Source organism: Phodopus roborovskii, unplaced genomic scaffold (genome assembly GCF_943737965.1).
Source record: "Phodopus roborovskii unplaced genomic scaffold, PHOROB, whole genome shotgun sequence".
NCBI lineage: Eukaryota > Metazoa > Chordata > Mammalia > Rodentia > Cricetidae > Phodopus > Phodopus roborovskii.
The window spans coordinates 50,581,073-50,597,415 of NW_026126517.1; the positions used below are offsets into that span (position 1 = coordinate 50,581,073).

General features: G+C 41.8%; 1 protein-coding gene across 5 annotated transcripts in view; it reads left to right on the top strand.

Moving 5' to 3' along the window:
• Window positions 1-11,993, top strand: part of Atosa (atos homolog A) — a 67,443-nt gene extending 55,450 nt beyond the window's left edge. For 4 of the 5 annotated variants that reach the window (XM_051197952.1, XM_051197949.1, XM_051197951.1 and 1 more), the window contains 4 exons: window positions 799-957; window positions 5,453-5,521; window positions 7,441-7,637; window positions 11,423-11,993. In XM_051197952.1, the coding sequence (XP_051053909.1) occupies window positions 799-957; window positions 5,453-5,521; window positions 7,441-7,637; window positions 11,423-11,576 (579 nt within the window). In that variant the 3' untranslated portion in view covers window positions 11,577-11,993. Of the gene's footprint in view, window positions 1-798; window positions 958-5,452; window positions 5,617-7,440; window positions 7,638-11,422 lie in introns of those variants that run through there. The other variant, XR_007835316.1, reaches the window with a different exon arrangement.
• Window positions 11,994-16,343: the final 4,350 nt, after the last annotated feature.

Below are 16,343 nucleotides of genomic sequence, written 5' to 3' on the forward strand. Positions count from 1 at the left end.
TTTTTCAGTTAAACTAAACAAAACCCAATATAGTCTACAGCAGCAGTTTTTAAAAGAAGCAATCATTTTTTTAACATGGTAAATATTTGGCTTAGTTTTCTAATACAGCTTTTGTATGTGGCTTGTTTTCAAGTTCTTATAGCACCTTCCAGTAGGCTCTCTCAGGGCCAAATACCTTCTCTGGTAGAGCCTGATTTTTTTCTTTTCTTTTCCTTCCTTCCTCCCTCCCTTCGTTCCTTCCTTCCTTCCTTCTGTTATGGCCTATTACATAACATAGTCCAGGCTAATCTTGAACTCATAGAAGTCTTGTTGGCTCAGATACCCAAGTGCTAAGAGTACAGGTGTGAACCACTATGATAACTATAATGTTTGACTTTGAGACATGGCCTGTCTCTGTCACCCAGACTAGCATTGAACTTACTCTGTAGCACAGTCTGACTCCCAACTGGCTACTCACAATACTCTTGCCTCAGCCTCCCAAATGTTGGGATTGTAGATGCGATGCATGCTACATGGGAACTAGGAAACATAGTCAAGTATTTCCTTAAATAGAGAATGTAATTAAAGCTGGGCAGTGGTGGTGCATGCCTTTAACCCCAGTACTCGGGAGGCAGAGGCAGGTGGATCTCTTGAGTTCAAGGCCAGCCTGGACTACAAAACAAGTTCCAGGACAGTCAGGGCTATGTAGAGAAACTCTGAGTTGGGGTGGGGTGGGGGGGAAGACAGAGAAAGAAAGAAAATGAAATTATTACTAACTTTTCTTTTTAAAACACACTTTGTTATTATCTTGTCTTCCAGGAATCTGTTCTGAATTACCGCTTAGACCCCCTTGGCATAGTTGATGGTTTTACTGCCGAGGTAGGAGCCAGTGGTATTTTCTGCCCCACGCACTTAACTCTACCGGTGGAAGTGTCATTCTACAGTGTTTCGGATGATAATGCTCCCTCGCCTTATATGGCAAGTACTTTTAATTGTCTTTTTCTGCAAGAACCTGCCAATCCAGTAATTCACACCTTTGCTTCAGTCCTGTCCTTGAAAGTGAAGCAATTCCTTCGAGAAAGCTAGAAACCCAACACAGACCAGTAAGCCAAAATACTGCTTCTCGACCCTTTCCTGAGCTGGCTCAAATCACAGGTGACCTGTTTTGCATTTAAAAATGGAACTGAAATTTTCCTCGTTTCTAGATGACTTACTGATGACTGACACAGTCAGTCCAGCTGGCTAAGTTCACACATGCCCCGGTGCTTAGTGTGTACTCTGATTCCAGGCGTCTGCCTTCTCACATGGTTCTTATCTCAGTCAGACTTAGTAAGAACTGAGAGCCTGTGTCTACCTGAGACCCCTCACCCCACCTTCTCCTGTTTGGTTTGTCTTTGGCCCAATCTTTTTCGATCCTGGGGTTCTAGACAGAGCAAGCTGTTTCTGCTCACACCAATGTCTTAGTGGAGAGGTAGAGAGTTTCTGGCAGCCTGAGGTCCTGTAAAGTTACCTTTCTCATTTTCTACTGCAGTGGATTCTGGGTAAAATACGTGTTACCCTGCAGAAGTGCTTCTGAACACAGAAGTATAAATAAACACTTCTTCAAAATACAGAGGAGAAGTTTGCAGTGATGGTGTAAACTGCAGTCACACTAGCTCTCCCTGTGAGAAGCAGAAATTCACACAGACCTAGAATTGTGTGGCCCTGACTTAGTACCTGCCCAGTAGCTTCCTCTCTCCTGCCTTTGGAGAACATTAGTGTCAATTTCTTTTGTTAAGGAAAAAACAAAAAAGCTATGAAAAGGAATTTCTGCATACCCGAGAGGAGAATACACTGTACCTTTTAGGGACCTAAATATGGCCACCTCCTTGTTGACCCAGTTTGTCAAGGAGGCTATTTTAAGTTTACTCCATTTTTCAGGTGAAAGTTTGGTCAAGGTCCTGGCTAATGTTTGATAGAAAATAATGGCCTGGGTGGGAAAGAAAACAGAGTTCCAAAATACATAAAAACAGAAGACTTTTAATAGTTAATGGAAAAGGGATAAGTCAACCTACTGAATTAAGTTAGTTCATCCTTTATGGATGCTTGCTTTTATATCTCAGTAGTTGTGAGGCCAGGATGGGTTATGTAGTAAGTTCCAGAAGAGCCTTGGCTACAGAGAACCTTGTTATAAAAAGTTAAAACAACTAAAATGCAATGCCTGCCTGGCTTTTCTGTGACAAAGATCTTCACACAATTATCTACCATATTTCCCTCTCTGTTTACTTACAAGTATGGGTTCCTTTCTCCAGTGGCACACTCCAAACATTCCACCACAAATCTTTTCGAAATTTTGTTCTTTCTACTTTGATAGCATGGTCTTCTTTCAAAGAACTGGATGTGTTTTGTTAGACAGGACTAATTATGTTACTCTAATAATTGTGTGACCTTTCCTCACAAATTGAATGGTCCCCAGAGGTAAAATGTTTGGATGCAACAGTCTTTGTGGTGGGATTTTGCATCAAATAATTTGTTAAAAATTAATTCTTCATGTTGGAGTCAGAAGTAAGAATGTTCTCCAAGAACTACACCACAACACTCAGCTGCTCCAAAACTGTATCAGAGAAACCATCTGTCACAGTGGTAAAGTCAGGCTAGGCCTTGTGTTGTGGTCTCATGACTATCCGGGTGCAGCTTCCTCCTGTCTGTAAGTGATCATCAAATCAAGGCTTGTTGCTCTCAGTTTTCCATATAATGTTTCATCTTAGCTTTTGTTGTTGTCTGTTTTGTTTTTTGACATGAGGCCCACGTAGGCCACTCTGACCTCAAAGTCTATGTAGTTGAGGCTGGCTTTGAACTACTGATCTTCTGCCTCCACATCCCAAGTGCTGTGGTTACTAGCGTGTCATCATAGCCAGCAATTCATATTCTTTATTGCAAAATAATTTGAAGATGTGTGTGTGTGTGTGTGTGTGTGTGTGTGTGTGTGTGTGTGTGTGTGTTCATGCATGTACTAGGTATCTGTCAAATTTAGTTCCTCTTTAGTTTACTGTTACAAAAATGCCAGAGGAGATTGTTTCTTTATATTAAATATGGTGGCTTTTCATAAGTGTAAATAGTAATAGTCTGTCCTATGAAACAAATCAAGTGATATTACTCAAATACTGGTATTTTTATGTAATTCCTAACTGTCCAGTGCTTCTACTGGTTTTATGTCCTTTAGACATTGTTATTTGGAGGCTAGAATGAAGGCTCAGCAGTTAAGAACACTGGCTGCTCTTCCAGAGGACCCAGGTTTGGTTCCCAGCACCCACCTTAGGCAGCTCACAACTGTCTCTGATGCTAGTTCCAGAGGATCCAACACCCTCTTTTGGCCTCCAAGGTTACTGTACTCATATGCACACACCCACACAAACACACAGAATTAAAAAGAAGAAAAAAAATGGTTATATTGGAGTGCTGCACTAAACTTACATGACCTTTTAAAAATCTTCAATCACTATGAGCTTCATCACATGGTAGTTATGTTCTAAAAACTATCAAAATTGTATATTAGAGAAGGATACAGTGACAGTTGTAGTTCCCACTGTCCTGGCTTTCTCCTTCTTGTATGGGAAGAAGGTTGTGAAGAAGGACAGTAACTCCTGTCTCTACCAGTGTGATTATAAAAGTAGCTATCATTTTGATATGCTTTACTTTTCCTTTTATGTAACTACCTACAGGGCTTGTCCTCAAAGTGGTGAGCAGTGAGCATATGCCTCAGTGAGTATGCTGAGCACACTGTGAGGAAAGACTGTTGAGTTGCGGAGGCCTAAGTCTATGCTCTCCATGTGAAGTTAGGATCATATGTCCAAGCATGGCTCTCTCTTCACCTTGGTTCATCCTTTTTATTCCCAACCCAGGTCTAGTTTCTAAACCCAACAAAGATGTCGCCTAATGCAACAGCCCTATGTTATATTTACCTTATAATTTTATTTACAATATATAATGATGGAATCATTAACTGTGGGAGCACACACTTATTCTACTTGCCTGCCTTAACCCCTGGAAGGAAAATAATCAGCCCATAAAGTAGAAAAGGTCAGCATTCACTGTTGCCACCTGTGACCATGTGGTCACTCTGGTTATTAGAAGCTTTTGCTGAGCTGTGAATTTACTTTCTTCCATTGATGCTTTCTTCCCCACTGTTTGGACTTCGCAGAAAAATTCCCTATACTTCGGGTTAAGATTTTCTTAAACTTGACTTACAAATGATATCATCAGGAAAGTCCTGTTGAAAGGCAGGTTTGGTTTGTCTGGATAGTGGCCAGGAAGAGTGCTTTTCTAGCAAGGTCACATGTGTGTTGCTGCTCTGAGCATCAGACTAAGTGCAGGATCTCACTGTCTCCTTTTAGACACACCTAGTGAAATGACTGTGAGTCACCTTTCACCTCTCCACAGATCTCAGATCTCAGACATTTGAGCCACTGTACTGTGGCTTAGAGCCAGTTCGAATGCTTAGATTCCTTAACAAGTAAATGGCTTAGAGGCAATATACCCTGGGTACCCAGCACTTGAGAGACTAAGGAAGGGAGATTTTCATCAGTTCCAGCCCAGTCTTGGCTGTATAACATGGCTTTGTGTAAACCTATAAGCAAACCAAAAGAAATAGAAGTACATTGGACATAGTGACATACAAGGTGTAATCCCAGCATGTGGGAACAGAAGCAGGAGGATCTGGAGTTCAGGGCCAGCCTCGGCGACATAGTATGTTTGAAACCAGCCTGGGACTACATCATGAGACCCTGTGTAAAAAAAAAAAAAATGGAAAAATACAAACATTCAGAGCATCTTAAGAAGATCCATGGCAACTTCTGAAGTAGCATTTCCTCTCAGAAAAGGGAGTTGTGTGACTTTTTCACAGAGCAGACAGCCTGGTGTTGCTGGTAGACCTTTATTTTTCACCTTTGCTTTAAACATCTCTTCCTGAAATTCATCAGACTGGAACCTAGATTCCCAGCACCACTTAGCTTGTTGTCTTAGATTTTTGTTTTGTTTTTTGTTTTTTTATTGTGGCTGTCATTAGAAATTCAAATGTGTAAGTTGACTCCCTGGCTGAAGAATTCCTCCTTCATTTGGAGTCCAAAATTATACTTTATATACTTTGCTTCTTCATTCCCCTTATCCTTTTAGATAGTGGTACGAATCCTATAGCCTGGTTTGATTTCCTTATGGCCTGGAAACCTGACCCTTAGTCTGTGTCTCAGTGGCAACTCCCAGCAGTGTGACCTTATATAAGGCTGTATGCTGCTTGTTGCAACATGCCCAGCAGGAGCAGCAGCGAATGGATTCTTTAGAAGGGGTAGCCTCACTGTTTTATACTCACAGACTGTATCTCAATGCAATTTGAATATTTTCCCATAGAAATATGCCACTGAAATTGTAATAACATGTTGTGTTCTTACTTTCATCTTTTATATACATATGCACTTAATTTGTCTTCTTTTGTTTCAAGGGTGTGATTACTCTAGAGTCCCTTGGTAAAAGGGGTTATCGAGTACCTCCTTCAGGAACGATACAAGTGGTATGTGTTTTATAGCCTACAATTGCAATAATCATTCTCTCACACACATATAGAGCTTAGCCCTTTCTCCTGCTACTGCTGCTGCAACAACCTTGGTAAGTAACAGTGGGCTGCAGCTCTGTTTGGAGTTGCCATGCTCTACCCCAGGAATGACCATTTTAGGGACCTCCATTAAAGGAAAAGATTAATAAGCTAATAGAGGTGAATGCTTAGACAAGTAATAGGAATCATTTACATGACTTAAACTGACCCGTTTTCAATATAATTACATCCTGACCGGTGCCTTCTACTAAATATTAAACCAGATTGAGATTGACCTATTTAAAAAAATATTAGTATTGCTTTGGTAGGAAAATTTGGGAAATGAGGTGTGATGATTTCTAAAACTGACCCAGTGCAATCCGATGGTGCTGTATATTAATCTAATTTGGGCTCAGGATACCCCTTATAACCAGGGCAGACCTGATATGTGTTATCTTTCTGACTGACCCAGGAAAACACTGCAGGTCCTGGGTCTGCTTCAGATTTTGCAGACTGGAAGAATCCGGTTGAGGCTGGTTGCTCCCTGAGCCCCCATGGCCTCAGGGAGTCAGCACTTTGTCAGTTTGGCCACACCTTATCTCCTCTGTCTCAGTGCCTTGCCTGAGCTTTTATCTGGCATCTCACAGGGGTGGGCCAGTAGTGAGCAACATGCATGTGTACCTCATAAGAATGGCCGCTTATTAAGATGTGATTTCTCTATCCCAGACACTTTCCAAAGGTAAAGAGTGATAAGCTTCTGTTATCAGTCCCTGACTGCGGAACCCATGAGGGAGTGTGGATCACTGGAGAGCTAGCTAGAAGCTGCCCTATTATTAAGACATTAACCCAGAAAGAGAATTCCACCTCCGAGTGGTCCATTTTAAGCACTATTTTACTTCTTTGAAATCCTGGGTCTGTGTCTGCTTGTGCCTGTTGAATGCATCAGCCTTGATATTAGCACGCGCTAGGTTGTAAACTTGGATCATAATGTTGATATATTTCTCATTTTGATTCAGTGAGTGATGTCCAGTCCCTGGGACGAGCTTCTGAAAACATGGCACCAAGTTACCGATTGATGTGTTGGTAATTTGGTTAAAGTCAGTTCAGCAGCTTGGGTTTTTATTTTAAAATGTGTATTTAAAAATAAATCATTCATAGCCAAGAACAATTGAATTACTTTAGCCTTCTCTGAGAATACTTATTTTGATCTATAGTGGTACTGATGATTTGTATAGGCTGATCATTTGTGAATGATTCCGAGTGAGAAATCATAGTGTTGTTACAGACTTTGGATCTAATGAGAATGAGATTTTATTTCCTGACCCTGAAACATTTTCAATAGAAAAGTCTCCTCTTGAACATTTATAGCAGTTTTATAGTAAGCAGTTTAAAACAGCTACTTTAAAATTCTAGTTTTACTGAATTTGTATTTTTAATTTTAAAAATTTCAGTCCATTAAAATATAAGAAAAAGTAAAATCCACCTTGAGAATTTGCAGTTGATGTAACCAGTATAGCTAATATTCAAAATGATGGGACCTAGATTATTCTAGCACAAAATACACAATGAAGAGTGTATTATGTATAAATGAGAACAGTTTCTGAAAATCTGAACAATAAGAAAAATGTATCTGATATTTTATTAATATGAAATTTGTGACTAAAGATTTTGACTTACTACAGGACTTTATGTTATTGTGATATAAGAAGTAAATTGAAACTTTGAAAGAATTTTGAGTATTATTTTGTGAACTTTTGAAATGCTAATGTCAGCCTCTGAAATGGAACTTATCCAGTGGAATTAAATTATGAAACAGCCTGTTTAATTACTAGCATGGTGTTCTGAGTCATATAAACGAATCATCATTGTGAAGAATAACCCCTCTGTTGTTTCTTCAGACCTTATTCAATCCTAATAAGACTGTGGTGAAGATGTTTGTTGTGATGTATGACCTACGAGATATGCCAGCCAATCACCAGACATTCCTGCGACAGAGGACGTTCTCTGTTCCTGTTAAACAAGAAATGAAGAGAAGTATTAATAAAGAGAACGTCCAGCACACAGCACAGTTATTACGCTACCTCATACATCTGAGGTAATGTGTCAGATTAATAGGAAAATGCCTAATTTCAGGACAATTTAACACCATTACATTTGTTTTGTAAGGGAACTTTTTGACTGACTGGACCAGTATCTTGTACTCTGCTCAGGGAGCCTCTTGACAACGTGCCAATGGGCTCACACTTGTAACTATTCAATGGGAAATACTAAGTCAGAATGAAGCCTGAAATTTGAGGCAGTAAATTTTTAAATCAGTGATGTTGATAGGAACTTAATCTGAGCCCTCAGCCTGGTTTGCAGTCAGCAGCAGGCATATAGTAAAGTGACAAAGTTGGCTGTGGAGCGTCTTACCTGTAATCCAGAATTTGGGTGGTAGAGGCATCAAGATACTTCACATCTTGTAAATCAGCAATATATTTTACACTCAGCACAGTCAATTTGAAGTAGCTAGTGGCCATACTGGACAGAGGAGTTCTGAAACTTGACTCAGTCACTCCATGACCCTTTCCTGCAGGGCATGCTTCCAGACATCTGGGGTAACAGTGCTGACATGGAGGACACATTTCAGAGATGCCTTATCCTCCAAGTTTCTATTTAACTTTGAACTGTAGGTTTTGTAAGGGTTTTATTGTTTTATCCTCCTTCTGGTCCATTTTGCCAACATCCCTAGGTTGTGTTTTAAGCCCCCCCCCCAATCCCTGTGTAGACCTCAGGAACATGGGGGAAATCAAAACCATAAGTCCTCAGCTTGTTCCTGTAACTAACTATAGAACATTCTTAGCCACATCAGTGATTGTCTCTCAAATCCCTGTGGGTTCCAGCTGCCCTTCGGTGTGTAACCATCATGCTGCAATTGGGTAGGGAGTGAGCTAGACATGCAAGTTCCACACCTGAAGGCGTGGCCAGCTGTCCCTCTTAGAACACTGCTTGGTGGGCCTCCCCATTTGTTGTTCTGTACCCCGTACTGCCTGACAAGAGTCATGCTACATAAGCTATGAGTATGAAAAGCTGTCCACAAAACACAAACTTGGAAAACATTTTCCAAAGAAGAAATGTGGGCCAGTGAGATGTAACCCACATGGTACAACAACCAACTCCCACAAGTTGTCCTCTGAACTTTACTTGCATGGTGGCAGTTCCTCACACACAGATTTTTTTTTTAATGTAAAGAACTTTAAATATATATATAAATGTTTCCAGATATGGTTAAACTAAGCAATTGGGGAGGCAAAGGCAGGAGGACTGACTGCTGTGAGTTCAAGGTCATTCTAGACTATCTAGTGAATTCCATGTACACCTGGATTTTAGAGTGATATCATGGTGCAAGAAACTTTAAAAAAAAAAACAAATAAATGATAGGAGACGTGTAATGAAATAGCAAAAAATAAAAGGAGACGTGTAATGAAATAGCATACTATAGCCATTCCCAGTGGTGGGCAGTGCTGCTTACTGAGAGAGAGAGTACTTCCCGAGTATGAGGAAGGCCCTGGAGTTGATTTTCAGTGCTACAAAAATAAATACTAATAATTAAAGCAGTAAGAAGACAAGCCTGGTGATGTAGGCAGTAGTTTTGGCAGTTTCAGGGCTGAGGAGGGAAGACCCCACATTCAGCTCTCTGCCTTGGCTACAGTGTACTATCAAGACCAGCCTTGGCAGCATAGTGAGACCTTGTCTCAAAATCAAAAGAAAAAAGAGGGCTGACGATCCAGCTTATTGGTAGAGTGCTTTCCTGGTATGTATAAGACTCTGGGTTCAGTCCCAAGTGCCCCCAAATCAGTCATTTAAGCTCCCAGCCCAGTAGGAAAGACTCAGTTCTCTGATGGAGCTTCCATTTCAGCATTCTCTTGATGTCTTCTGTTTGTTTGTTTGGTAGTATTTGTTTGGTGGCTCTGGGGATCAAACCTACAGCCTGGTGCATGTGGCTGAGTTGCATTGCTAGCCTTCTGAAATTTAATAGCCTTAGCATGTGTAACCAACACTCACCCAAAGTCAGCAACCTCTCCTTTCAGTCTTCACATAGTGACTAAATACTTAGAAGTTCTACAAAGCCTAACAGGAAAAAATGGCATCTTCCCCAAAGCTTCCCAAGGTAAAAACCTAAGGGAAGAGACATGTGCCAGCCAGTGAGGTCCACCCTGGCACATGCCGTCACACCATGCCTTTGCATTAGTTTTAGAGTAATGTCCACAAACACAAACCATTTCTGCTATGCTAAGGAAACTAGGAGAAATGAGCACTGTGTGGCATCCCCTGGGGGAAGGTGAGTGGGAGAAAGAAACAGCTCTGTGCCAACTTTTGAAGCCCCTTTTCATCTCACCACTAACTTTTGCCATTACTTCTAGTGGTGTTTAGGTTTGATGGTTTTATTTAACCAACTTCTAAGAATAGCAGTGATTGTCCCAGAACTTAAAGCTTGTCTGGCATGGTGCATGCATCTGTAATACTAGCAGCATTAAAGAGACTAAGGCAGGAAGATTACTAAAAGTTCAAGGCCAGCCTTTGTTACATAGTGGGTTCCAGGGCAGCCTGAGTATAGTGTAAGACCCACCATCAAAATGAAAACTACAGACTGGGGGGATGATTCAGTGGGTAAAGCACTCAGATCTGCGAGATCCAGAACACACATATAAGCTGGACTGATGTGGCTGCCATCTAGAATCCTTGCTCTTGTGAGGCAAAGTTGGAATCCGTAGAGTGAGCTGGCTGGCTAGTATTTAAGTCAACTTGGCATAAGTTAGAGTTGTTTTGAAAAAGGGGACCTCACCTGAGAAAATGCCTCTGCCTGCTTGGCCTGTGAACAAACCTGTGTTGCTTTTCCTGATACACAGTTGGTGTGGGGAGGGCCCAGATCACTGTGGGAACTGCCAACCCTGGGCTGGTGTTTTGGGTGCTATAAGAAAGCAGGAGGAGCAAGCCAGTAAGCAGCACTCCTCCATGGCCTCTGCTTCAGTTCTGCCTCTAGGTCCCTACCCTGCCTTCCATGGATGATGGTCTACAAGTTGTAAGATGAAGTAAACCCTTTTTCCTCCCCAAGTTGTTTATGATCATGGAGTTTTATTCACAGCATCAGAAACCCTAACTAAGGTGAGCTCTGGGTTCAGCCACAGTCCTTGCCTCATAAATTAAGAGAAGAACAAGTAAGGAAGAGCCTGATATGTCAGCTTTAACCTACACACACACACACACACGATGGGAATGTTCATATGCCAAATACTTGAATCTTGTCAGTTTTCTTTTGTATTGCTTTGAAACAGAGTTGTCTATTATAATCCAGGCTGTTTTGTAACTCAGTATGTAGTCCATGATGGCCTTAATCATGGCAGTCCTCTTGTCTCAGCCTACTGAATGGCAGATTGCAGGTATAAGCAGTCATATCCAGAAAAAAAATTAATAATTGTCAGGTACGGGATCCATTTTAATCTACCCTAAGTCATAGGCAGCTATGAATTGTGTCTGTGTGTCTAGAAGATGCCTGACCACAAAGCCCAAGGCATAATCCTATAATTGGCTGGTGTCAGTGGAAATGTGATACCTTAGATGAGGAAAGTGCATGTGCAGCAGAGTCGGAGGAGCCTTGGAGTTGAAGCCCAGACTCCCAGAAGAAAGACGCCTTGGCCCCATTACAGAGCCGGAGTGGAGTTTAGGGCATGATGAATCAGGAGTGTGGTTTTGACAGTTCACACTCTAAATAAGGAAAGAGTTAAATGTAGTAGCACAGCGTGGCTGACTCTTCCTGCGTTCACATTAATGATTAGGTTTACTTGTTTTAAAGACTCATTCCCTAACATTATTATTCTCCCTCTCTTTGTACCTACTTAGGTTCCAGAGTTCTAAATCTGGAAAGATCTACCTCCATAGAGACGTACGGCTCCTGTTCTCTAGAAAGTCCATGGAGGTTGATAGTGGCGCTGCATATGAACTCAAATCTTACACTGAATCACCAACAAATCCTCAGTTTTCACCAAGATGTTGATGGGAGTGGGAGGCAACTTAAGGTATTCACTCAGAGCCCAGGCTTGAACGTGAGCCTTCACAGAATGGAGTTCATCAAATCAGAGCCAGGGGAGTGGCCTCCCCCTGCTGTCCTGGACCAGACTCTATTAATGAACCCCTGAAAATGAAATCCATGACTCCCAAGTGGACTGGAAGCAGCCATGTCTTCGCCCTTTTCATACTGTTGGAACCACTTCATTGGACAGTTGCAATAGCAAAATCCCCAGTTAGATTAGTGTTTACACATTTTATTTCTGTTATTTAATATTTAATGTTTTCCCTAATACTCAAGTGATGTTTGTCTCTAGTGTTCTAATGTAGCACAATCCTCTGTAAAATCATACTATGTATTTTTGACATTAATGTTGAAATCTGAAATATATGCACAAGTCTTTAATTTTGTGTGGTGTGTTTTAAGTGCTATTCATTTACGCTACTGAAGATGAGAATGGAATGTTGGGCTTCTTTAAGATAAATGCTCTATGCAAGCATGTATGCTTTTTATATCTCTCCAGGTTAGTTTTTATAACATGTACCCAGGGGCTGTCCCTGGAGTAACATGCTGTCCTCAGTGCAGTCTGACAAAGCTGTTCTGTTCCCCTGGCAAGCTCTCAGCCTCACACCCATTCTCATTCCTTCTGAGGTCCTCCCCACAAAATGTTCTATTTTTCCTGAATCACTACTGTAGAGGTTTTACTTTAAATCCCATGCTAGATAATTTTCTCACACTTTAAAAAAGAATATGTACTTTGAAAACAAATTAATATTTATATTGTAAATATATGGAAAAAAAACCCTAAAACCTGTGTTTGACTTTTATTCTTGGATGAGACATTTACATGACTGTTGGATTAGCCATCAGTTTCCATCCTACTCTACAGCAGCCAAGGAGAGAAGCATTTGGCAACCTGAAAGGCTACCAAGCAAGGGAGCTTGACTGGGTGTATCAGCAGCCGCCTCCTGTCATGCTTGGATAGGACACAGCAGGATTGATACTGGTGCTGGAGGGATGGGCAGCACACTAGACAACAGGACGGGAATGTTTGGAGTACAGATCAGGATTTGGCTACACTCCTGTAATCCCAATACTGGGCTTGCAGAGGCTGGAGGATTGCTTCAAGTTTAAAGCCAGCCTGGTCCACATAGTGAGCACCAGGACTACCTAGACCCTGTCTCATTTGGTTTCAGATAATTTCAAGTCTCTCTCTCTCTCTCTCTCTCTCTCTCTATATATATATATATATATATATATATATACACATATATATATAATATTTTTAATTAAAATTCCATTTTGTCCTTTGATGAATTGTAGCTCAGTTATGGAATGCTTGTCTGACATGCATAAAGTCCTGGGTTCAACCCACAGCACATCATGAACAGCTACACACTGTAATCCCAACACAAGGGAGCCAGAAGCAGGAGGATCAGGAGTTCTGACTCATAGTGAGTTTGAGGCCAACATGAGCTACATGTATATCTAAAAAAAAGCAAAGGGAGGGAAGACGGGGAAAGGAAAGGATATTCTGGTGTTCTGATCTTTTTATGGAGTGTATGTGCTTATTAAATCCCAAATACTGTGTGTACTTTCACATCAGAACCACCAGAGGGAGCTTTGGTTAGCATCTGGTTGTTCCTAATCTCGATGACTTTTTTTTTTTTTTTTTAACCTTTTTTGGTTTTTCCAGGTAGAGTTTCTCTGTATTGCTTTGGAGCCTGTCCTGGAACTTGCTCTGTAGCCCAGGCTGGCCTTGAACTCATAGAGATCCGCCTGGCTCTGCCTCCCGAGTGCTGGGATTAAAGGCATGTGCCACCAATGCCTGGCCAATGACTAATTCTTTAAGCATTCCGTTCTTTGTACATATTAGCACTATATGATTAGCAGCCACTGTGTCGGGACAGCACAGATGTAGAATACCCACATCATCACAAAGTGCTATGGAATAGCCCTATTCTGGACTGATGGCAGTTTAGGCTACAAGGGTAAAACTGGAAGAGAGAATGGGATTCAAGGGGAGACATTACAATCAAGTTGTCAGGCCCGCAGGCAAGTGCCTTACATACTAAGCCATCCCACTAGCCCCCAAATCCTACCTTCCCGGTTGCTACCTGACATCTGTCTGGTACTTCTCTCCCTTTCCCCTCTCAGAGTTCTTCTGGTCTGGTAGCCCCACCTATGCTTCCTGCCTGATTACATCCTGCCCGTCCATTGGCCGAAACAGCTTTATACATCAGCCAATCAGAGAAACATATATTCACAGCATACAGAAGGACATCCTCCCCTCCACCCCATCAGTTTTCTCTTTGTTTCTTGGTAGAGGCAAACAGCTGGCTTGAGATTCTGGTTACAGCAGGAATCAGTCAGAGGAGGGAGAATCATTTAATTTGAGGCCAGACCAAGCTTTGCAGCAGATTTGATGCCAGCCTGTTTGGCTGCATAGCAAGCCCCTGTCTTTAAAACAAAAAAGGGGGGGAGTGGCCAGTTTCTAGAGCTAAAGAGGATAGCATTTTGAGGGATGGAGCACTGGGGATCAATGTGCAGTTTTAAAGATTAAAGTACATGAGTAATGACAGTGCAGAATCGTGTTCTAACAGTCCCTGGGAATTAAGATTTGTCAAAAGTTGCTTTTCTTGCAGCTCCAGCTTCCTACAGAATATAACACACTGGGAGTGAAAGAGGCCTGCCCCCAAACCCTGGCCCTTCTAGCTCCCAGTTCTGGTATCTTGGGCACAGAGCTAAATCTGCATGTGCATATTTCCTGGCTTCTATTTCATCTTTTCTATGTTGGAACACTGATATGGGTAAGACAAAAACGGAGACATTTTTCTCTTTTTAAGTATTTTAATTAATTAAAAGATTTCAGTTATTTTACATTCTGATTGTAGTTTTCCTTCCCTCCTCTTCTGTTCCCCTACCCCTGCACCTCCCTTCTACACCCACCCCCTCCCTACTCCTCTTCATCTCCATTCATAAAGGGGCAGACCTCCCATGGTCATCACCAAAGCTTGATACTTCAAGTTGAGGCAGTAACAAGCTTCTCCCCCCCCCCCCAGCATGAAGGCTGGGTGAGGCAATACAACATGTGGAATAGGTTCCCAAAAGCCAGTTCAAGCACCAGACACAGATCCTGATCCCACTACTAAGAACCCGCAAATAGACCAAGACTTACTTTCTTTAGAGATGGGACTCAGGTAACTGAAGCTGGCTCAAATTTGCTGCATAGTTGAGGATGGCCTTGAACTCCTGCTCTGACTGTCCTGATTTCCCATGAATTGAGATTACAGATGTGTACCATCACACCTAACATCTTTTCTCCTGATGTGGGTGAGCATTGCTTTGGGACCAGAGCCCGGCTTGACAGCTGGTGATCCTGTTGACAGTATTACTTGGGAAGAGTGGCTTCTCAGACAGCTCCAGGACATTGCCCCTGAAGAAATTTTCAATTGTTCACCCTGTCTCCTAGAAATTCATATTTGTCCTGACATCAATGTTACTATCTATCTTTTAGGGAAAGACATATATTTGTGGTCTCTGTCTTCGTTTCAGTCCATCTCTGTTTCTCTGTCTCTGCTCTCTTTCTGTTCCCTCCGTGTGTGTGTGTGTGTGTGTGTGTGTGTGTGTGTGTGTGTAAGCCCATGGAGTTTTTATTGTCAGCATTTATTTGTAAATGTAAAACAGAGTTACAGAAAGATGTGTAGGCAGGCATGTGTAGGATTACATGGTGCTTAGAAGCCAACATCAGATACAGTAAATTATCAATTTGTCATTTTTACATAGATGCTTTTTTCATTGTAGGGAGAGGTCCCTTCCTCACCCCCACTGCCGCCACCTTTGGACATAGGTGTAGCTCTGGCTGTTAGGAACTCACTTTGTAGATCAGGCTGGCCTTGAACTCAGAGATCTGCCTACTTCAGCCTCCCTAGTGCTGGGATTAAAGGTGTGCACAGCCACTGCTTCGTGGAACAAATTCTTTTTAAGATCACAAATATCTTTTTTTCTGTGTGCCTTGTCAGATCTTAACCCCAAATTTACTCAAATTTACGCACGTGCGCGCGCATGTGTGTGTGTGTGCACAGGCACACGTGTGTGCATGTGAATTGTATTTGATTAATAAAAAACACTAGTTAGATGCATTCATTAGTCTGACTAGTAACATTTTTCCTTCAGTCTATAGCTCTACTTAAATGAAGATCACTGAGAGAGGCTAGAGCGAGAGGTTTGCTGTGACTTCCAAGCCACCTTGGGCTAGAGTGAGAACCTACCTCAAACAAACATAGCCAGGTGCAGCACATATAGGCAGGCAGATCTCTGTGAGTTCTAGGACAACTAGGAATACATAGACTCTGACTTTAAAAAAAAAATCAGGCTAGGGAGCAAATACCAGTAGGTTATTTTGTCAGTGTTAACAAATGCAGAGTTGCTTTGTTGTTCTTCTTGCGCAGTGTTAGTTTTGGAGATGACTTTCTGTAGTGTAGTGTAGACTGGACTGAGAGCCCAGTGGACACACAGCTGAGACTGGCCCTGGATTGAAGTTCACCCTCTCTCCACTTGCCAACTTCTGGGATTCTAGGTGTGCACTACAGTTGATGTGTGAGCAAATTGAGCCATTCTCCAGGGATACCTTTGTCTAAGAGTTAGCTCTTAAACCCTTTTATCTTAAACAGGAACTTGGTTAAGAGACCAGCCTTTCCTTCCTTCTCCAACAGGAACTTTGTATCAGGACTCCTTTTGTTTTTCAAACTAATT